The sequence below is a fragment of the Salvelinus sp. IW2-2015 genome, unplaced genomic scaffold (genome assembly GCF_002910315.2).
Source record: "Salvelinus sp. IW2-2015 unplaced genomic scaffold, ASM291031v2 Un_scaffold1203, whole genome shotgun sequence".
NCBI lineage: Eukaryota > Metazoa > Chordata > Actinopteri > Salmoniformes > Salmonidae > Salvelinus > Salvelinus sp. IW2-2015.
The window spans coordinates 309154-317715 of record NW_019942776.1 but is presented as its reverse complement, the minus strand read 5'-3'; the positions used below and the strand labels follow the sequence as shown (position 1 = coordinate 317715).

Sequence of the window (8562 nt, the reverse complement as noted above, 5' to 3'; positions counted from 1 at the left end):
GGCACAGGGGCATCAGCGGGGCTGACTGGCAGGTCCACATCAGGCTGGCCTGGCTGGGCATATACTGGCTTGGGTTCTGAAGAAAAACACGCACGCACACACACAGAGAGAGTGAGAGATAATGTCAACTGCACTATTCATACAAGAGGATGTACTGAATGGTCAGATGCAGGTCAGACACCACAATACACCTTTATACTGACACCTCTCAACACACAGACCATGAGGCAAATCCTCAAGGAACAAAATGTGTGCATACACTCTCTCACACACGGAAGCACACGAACACACACCCACACAGAGACACTCAGCTGGCTGCAGGGCAGTAGGGGAAYGTCAGAGTCCATCAACTCACACTACAGTCTAACTACAGGCTGCAGCCTCAACCAAGCTAAGCACAGCACAACAAGCGTCTAGATTTAATCTTGGTAGCTGGGCTCAAACATTTGTACATGTTAAGTGTATTGCTCAAGGGCACAAAGGCAGTAGGCATCTAGCGTAGCTAAAATCCCCAGAAATTGTATCCTGTTGGACTTGGGATTCAACCCTGCGACCTTCTGGTTGAACTATCTAACATTTAGGTTACCTACCACCCTCAAAAAGGTTACCGGTTAGTTGTTCTGACCTGGTAGAGGAGGGACCGGTTTCTCCTCCCTGGTGACAGACTTCTCCAGGGGTTTGGGCAGGGCAGGAGCCTCCTCTGCCAGCTTGGGTGGCACCGCTGTCGGCTTCGAGATCCTCTCCTCCTCCTCACGACTTCTGTGACTGATGACAAAAAAAAGGTATTTTAAATTGTTTTTATTTCATACATTTGATCCAAAGCGATTTACAGCACAGGAAGTGCATACATTTTCAATATGTGCAAGTGATCCGTGTGGGAATTGAACCCAGAAACTATACATCTGGCCTTGTTAGTGCGAAGCTCTTATCAACAGAGCCTCACAGAACCAGGGATGTGGTACAATTCAACAAACACTGTATATCAATACATATGCAGAACTGGTTTGAGCCTCTGTCCTCTGGCACATATGCTAAGTGCTTCGAGCTAGATATGCTAAGTGGTTAGGGCTAGTTACATGCTAAGTGGTTAGGGCTAGTTACATGCTAAGTGGTTAGGGCTAGTTACATGCTAAGTGGTTAGGGCTAGTTATATGCTAAGTGGTTAGGGCTAGTTACATACTAAGTGGTTAGGGCTAGTTACATACTAAGTGGTTAGGGCTAGTTACATGCTAAATGGTTAGGGCTAGATACAGTGCATTYGGAAAGTATTCAGACCCCTCGACTTTTTCCACATTTTATTACGTTACAGCCTTATTCTAAAATGGATTAAATCGTTTCCCACCCTCATCAATCTACACACAATACTCCATAATGACAAAGCAAAAACTGTTTTTTAGACATTTTTGCAAATGTGATATTTCAGTTAATTTTTAATACATTTACATAAGTAGTCAGACCCTTTACTCAGTACTTCTAATACTTATGTAATAAGCTATCTGGGTTTTCTTTTGCAAAAAAAAATCTAAAAACCTATTTTCACTTTGTCATTATGAGGTATTGTGATGTCATTATGAGGTATTGTGATGTCATTATGGGGTATTGTGATGTCATTATGAAGTATTGTGTGTAGACTGATGAGGAAAAACATGTATTTAATCCATTTTAGAATAAGGCTGTAACGTAACAAAATGTGGAAAGAGAGAGAGAGAATTCTGTGTACCCCAGGTGCACTTCACTGTGTGCCTCTGGCCAAGAACCAGGAAAGGTTGGAATTAAAACAAACACAGACTACTAACACCGAGGTCACAATAAATCATCCAAAACTGCAACAAATATATAACCTGGTCCAAGAGCTGTTTGTACTGTCTTGCCAACTCTGATGGTCGTTGCCATGCCAAATACAAACAAGTTATGCAATGACCATAAGAGTTGGCTATAGAACACATTTAATGACCATAAGAGTTGGCTATAAAACACATTTAATGACCATAAGAGTTGGCAATAGAACACATTTAAAAACACAATATGCAGAAATAGCTCAGCCATTTCCTGGTTGGTAAAATTCTAATAGTTTGCCTAATTTCAGTTTGTGACAAAACAAGCAAGTACGGTGCAAAGAACTATTGTATAATCTAAACCACTCTGAACTATATTATCCATAACCCCCCCCCCCAGCTGTTTGAAGCTGGTGTACAAAACTGAAAGCATAGAATAGCACAAATAGAACAGATCTACCTCTTCTTAGCCTGGCTTTCAATGAGAATGACAGATCTATATCACACGCTAGCTGTCCTGCAGGATACTGTCGTTGGGAAACAGAGCAGAGGCTGGTAAGTGGTGCTAGCTGTCCTGCAGGATACTGTTGTTGAGAAACAGAGCAGAGGACTGTAAGTGGTGCTAGCTGTCCTGCAGGATCGTCGTTGAGAAACAGAGCAGAGGACTGGTAAGTGGGTGCTAGCTGTCCTGCAGGGTAACTGTCGTTGGAAACAGAGCAGAGGCCTGGTAAGTGGTGCTAGCGCTGTCCTGCAGGGTACTGTCGTTGGGAAACAGAAGCGCAGAGGCTGGTAAGTGGTGCTAGCTGTCCTGCAGGGTACTGTCGTTGGGAAACAGAGCAGAGGCTGGTAAGTGGTGCTAGCTGTCCTGCAGGGTACTGTCGTTGGGAAAACACAGGGGCTGAGAGGCAACAGAGCAGAGCTGGTAAGTGGTGCATAGCTGTCCTGCAGGTACTGTCGTTGGGAAACAGAGCAGAGGCCTGGTAGTGGTGCTAGCTGTCCTGCAGGGTACTGTCGTTGGGAAACAGAGCAGAGGACTGGTAAGTGGTGCTAGCTGTCCTTGCAGGGTACTGTCGTTGGGAAAACAGAGCAGAGGCCTGGTAAGTGGTGCTAGCTGTCCTGCAGGGTACTGTCGTTGGGAAACAGAGCAGAGGCTGGTAGTGGTGCTAGCTGTCCTGCAGGGTACTGTCGTTGGGAAACAGAGCAGAGGCCTGGTAAGTGGTGCTAGCTTCCTGCAGGGTACTGTCGTTGGGAAACAGAGCAGAGGCCTGGTAAGTGGTGCTGCTGTCCTGCAGGGTACTGTCGTTGGGAAACAGAGCAGAGGCCTGGTAAGTGGTGCTAGCTGTCCTGCGGTTACTGTCGTGGGAAACAGAGCAGAGGCCTGGTAAGTGGTGCTAGCTGTCTGCAGGATACTGTCGTTGGAAATGAGCAGAGGCCTGGTAAGTGGTGCTAGCTGTCCTGCAGGGTACTGTCGTGGGAAACAGAGCAGAGGCCTGGTAAGTGGTGCTAGCTGCTGTAGGGCAGGAGTCAGCAGGGGCAGCAGGGGAGTCATTGCATACCTTAGAGCTTGTTAGAAATATCCAGATCAACTAGCCCATGTCAGCTAACGTTTTTTTAGCTAACGGTTTTTTTAGGGCAAAGATTTTGTAGTAATGTTCGAGTCACTCAAATATCACACATTAGACATGGCAAAATGTATAGAATTGCAAGAAAATTTGCTTTAAAACTGCAAAATTGTATCTGACACCCATGACAAAATGTGTAGAAAATAAGGAAGTAAGCTTTAAAACTTGCTAGATCTTCTCTCCGTCAACAGAGGGTGTTGAACAGTGTGTGTTATGAATAGGGATGTGGCGGTCATGACATTTTGTCAGCGTCATCAAGCAAATAACTGTCCGGTCTCACGGTAATTGACCGTTAATTAACAGACACAATGTAGCATCTCCTGGATTCCACTCACAGCCTACAAGCCACTGATGCAGAACTTTAGAACATCTATATTTTAAAAAGTCTAATACAATCCATGTAATATAGCCTACCACCTTCACAATACATCCATGTAATATAGCCTACACTTCACAATACATCATGTAATATAGCCTACACCTTCACAATACATCCATGTAATATAGCCTACACCTTCACAATACATCCATGTAATATAGCCTACACCTTCACAATACATCATGTAATAGCCTACACCTTCACAATACATCCATGTAATATAGCCTACACCTTCACAATCATCATACATTAGCTACCCTTCAAATACATCCATGTAATATAGCCTACACGTTCTCCAATCCAATCATGTAATATAGCCTACACCTTACCAATAATCCATGTAATATAGCCTACACCTTCACAATAAATCCATGTAATATAGCCTACCACATCAACTACACATGTAATATAGCCTACACTTCACAATAAATCCAATTATTTATTTTAGACAGGTCTAAAGAAACATGAAATGAAGAAAATGTGTTATTTCAGAAGAACAGAATAGCATACTCTGAGTTGTTCTATGTTAGGTCCTGATCTGGCTAGCATATGGCTGTGGGCTACACTAGTTAATTTAGCAGACAAGATTTGCTTAGAATTCCATGGCATTATTTTATGTGAAGAATAAAATTGAACAAAGCTGAAATAAAATAGAAAGGATATTTTCTCCAAGCGATTTGAGGGAGTGTTCACATGTAGCTATTCTGTGTTGAGCGTTTAACAAAGAAACAGATACTTCTATTTCCTTAATTTAGATKTATTAATGTAACTTTAGATGTTTTACAAACATTGGGCAATATGTTTTGATGTTTAATACATTCCAAGGCTGCATGATGCGATGACGATTTGAAAAAAGTCGATTGAAAGGCATCAGCTCTGATTTGTTTTTTTTTTGCTCAGGCTGTACACACTTCATCAGTCTCTCATTCACAATTTGACAAGCACTTGATAATGCCTCGAATTTCCCGGCTGCATCCCCTTTGTGTGGCCATAATCCCCCTAAAAAAAATGCATACCTTTTGCGGCCAGTGGCCATCGGGCTGAATATAATTCCCTTCTCCAAGCCCCTCATCACATGACTGGCACAACTACAACTCTACTGGCAAACTGCTGCCTATTGACAGGACAGGGGGAAGTGAGTGTGTGTGAGCACCTAAAAACACACACATACAGGGTTTCTCCTGGATCAAAATGGGGTTTAGGTGGTGGGGGTGGCCAATTTAGAGGCCCTCTTCTTGGCATCAGAGACAAAATTGTGCTGTTTTAAAACAAACTTTCTGCAATTCCTCTTGTCCCATCGCTACGACTACCGTACGGACTCTGGAGAGGCGAAGGTTGAGAGCCATGCGTCCCCCGAAACACAACCCTGCCAAGCAGCACTGCTTCTTGACACACTGCTCGCTTAACCCGGTAAGCCAGCCGCACCAATGTGTTGAGAAAATACTGCACAACAGGTCGACCGTGTCAGCGTGCATGCACACGGCCCGCCACAGGAGTCGCCAGAGCGCGAGGGAACAAGGACATTCCTGCCGGCCAAACCCTCCCCTAAAGACGCTGGGCCAATTGTGCGTCGCCTCATGGGTCTCCCGGTCGCGGCCGGCTGCAATACAGCCCAGGATGGAACCCGGATCTGTAGTGACGCCTCAAGCACAGCAGTGCCTTAGACCGCTGCGCCACTCGGGAGGCTATTGTTTTGTTTTTCCATGTATGAATCTGTTATTCAATGCGTTTCTATGGGCTAATAGCAGTAAGGTCAACTTCAATGTTTCATCAAATATTATACCTAAAGGGGTCCTTAAAACAATTCCCCTCCCCAGCCTTAAACTCTAGGGCAGGGGTATTCAACTCTGACCCTGCTGGTTTTCTGTTCTACTTGATAATTGATTGCACCCACCAACGGTATCTGTGACCAACATATACATATCTGTATTCCCGGTCATGTGAAATCCATGAGTTAGAGACTCTCATGAATTTATTTAAATTGACTAATTTCGTTATATGAACTGTAACTGTAAAATCTTTGAAATTGTTGCATTTGCGTTTTTTATATATTTTTTTCAGTGTACATTATGTAGTTGAATATGTGTTGTGTGTGTGTTTTTGCAACACAGACATTTCAGATACCATTCGGTGGCCGTCCGACCATTCACCATCCCATGACAGACGGTCGTAGCAGCCGGTCCCGCTCCCCTGACAGGCGGTCTGAACCCTCCGACCACTCCAGACACTCCCCTCCACAGATCAGCAACGGCAGGTAAACACACCACCTGGCTGCTACACAGTCAAACTCAAAGGCTCACAGGCGCCGAATTCTGATCTTTTGCCAATAATTTAGCTAAATATCCGGATTGGCTGCCTGTGTAAAGGCAGCCTTTGAGCTTTTTTGAAATTCTCACCCAGTGGGCAAAAACTAGTTAAAATGACATCTTTACGACCCGTAACAGGACTCAATACGAACTGCATTTCAAACCGTTTTGATCCGCTGGAAATGTCAAACGTTTTTAAGGGTTTGTTAAGTGTCTTTTTATTTTCCTGTTTTTGTTTTTTTTTGCCCACTTAACAAAGACTCCTTCAGTTGGAGAATACCGTAAGTTGGACACCCCTTTCCCTAGGAGCTCACTGTGTAGAGTCCCACTGGTAGAGTCCACTGTGTAGAGCCCCACTGTGTAGAGCCCGCGTGTAGACCCCCTGTGTAGAGTCCACTGTGTAAGCCCCGCTGTTAAGCCCGCTGCTGTAGAGCCCCACTGTGTAGAGCCACCGCCTGGTGTAGAGCCCCGCTGTGTAGAGTCCCGCTTGTGTAGAGTCCCGCTGTTGTAGAGTCCCGCTGTGTAGAGTCCCGCTGTGTAGAAGCCCCGCTGTTAGAGCCCCGCTGTGTAGAGTCCCGCTGTGTAGAGCCCCGCCTGTGTAGAGCCCCGCTGTGTAGAGCCCCGCTTGTGTAGAGCCCCGCTGTGTAGAGAGCCCCGCTGTGTAGAGCCGCTGTGTAGGCCCCGCTGTGTAGAGTCCCGCGCTGTAGAGTCCCACTGTACTGTCAGATGACAGAATAATGAATAAAATGTATACATTAGGGTACATTAGTAAATGATAGTACCCCGTGTTAATGTAGATAAATTCAAAATACCCCTATATTTCTGCCTTTCCTACCGATAAGGATTACTTAGGACCACTAACCAAAGCCATTTCCATAAAGAATACATCTGTGCCCTGAATACTCTTGGCTATAATTGTGTGTGTGTGTGTGTTGTATCCCTCGTTCTGTGTTTTTGAATTTGATAAATGTTTTATGAATCCTAGATGTGCCCTTTATGTTTGACATTGATGCTGATATCAGGAAATCAGTGCTCAGTTAGCAGCCATGGCTTTACACTGTCAAACAGTGCAGGAATTCATTTGCTTCAAGGACGGACACACACACACAACACCACACACCACACACACACACACACACACACACACACACACACAAACACACACACACACAGATGTAACCGTGAAGGAATGAGCTCAAACAGGCTGGAGAGAGGAAAGACAGCTTTATTCAGCACATCCTGAAAGAACTTTCACTGCCAACTGGTCTCCTGAACTGACTGGGAGAAATAGGTTATTCACAGATCAGCTAGATAAATCTATCTGCCTTAAATCTCTCCTCTGTGTCAATAACTTAACATAACTATCTGATCTCAATCTCCCTTAAATGTACAACAGCCAAAATACTGCTGCCTTGTTTTCTCATCACCAATGCTTTGAAAGAGATGAACATTTCCTGGTATTTGTGTTTTAATCCGCTTTCACCACACACACACACACACACACACACACACACACAACACACACACACACACACACACACACACACACACACACACACACACACGTGATATTTACAGTGAGTAACAGCCTGTTATTAGCCCTCTGTTAGAAGGCGTAGTCTCCTTGTGCCAAACACGCAGTCGCTCTTCACCATCCACACAGATCATGTGAAAACATCCACAGGCTGTGTTCTGTGTGACTGTGACACACATCCACAGGCTTGTTCTGTGACTGTGCACTACATCCACAGTCTGTGTTCGTGTGACTCTGACATACATCCACAGCTGTGTTCTGTGTGACTCTGACAATACATCCACAGGCTGTGTTCTGTGTGACTGTGACACTACATCCACAGGCTGTGTTCTGTGTGACTGTGACCATACATCCACAGTCTGTGTTCGTGTGTGACTGTGAACTCACTCCACAGGTTCATGTGACTGACTACCCTTCTGTGTTTCTGGTGACTCTGACAATACATCCACATGGCTTGTTCTGTGTGACTTGTACACTACATCCATCATGGCTTGTTTCTGTCGTGACTCTGACATACATCCACAGGCTGTGTCTGTGTGGACTGTGACCACTACATCCACAGGCTGTGTTCTGTGTGACTGTGACAGCTACATTCCACAGGCTGTGTTCTGTGTGACTGTGACACTACATCCACAGGCTGTGTTTCTGTGGACTGTGACACTACATCCACAGCTGTTTCTGTGTGACTGTGACCACTACATCCACAGCTGTGTTCTGCTGTGACTGGACACTACATCCACAGGCTTTTTCGTGCGACTTGTGACACTACATCCACAGGCTGTGTTCTGTGTGACTGACACTACATCCACAGACCGTGTTCTGGTGTGACTGTGACACTACATCCACAGACCGTGCGCCTACTGGAGCCCTGAGTCAAAACAGACCTGCCACTCAATAACTGATGCACAGCATGTACATTACAATACTATCAATCTTGTGTGTCGTG

General features: G+C 45.0%; 1 protein-coding gene across 1 annotated transcript in view; it reads right to left on the bottom strand.

Moving 5' to 3' along the window:
* Positions 1-2938: 2938 nt before the first annotated feature.
* Positions 2939-8562, bottom strand: part of LOC112070026 (tight junction protein ZO-2-like) — a 23400-nt gene continuing 17776 nt past the window's right edge. The window contains exons 6-7 of the mRNA XM_070438810.1: positions 6397-6801; positions 2939-3128 (exon numbers count right to left, since the gene is read on the bottom strand). Of these exons, the coding sequence (XP_070294911.1) occupies positions 2939-3128; positions 6397-6801 (595 nt within the window). The remainder of the gene's footprint in view (positions 3129-6396; positions 6802-8562) is intronic.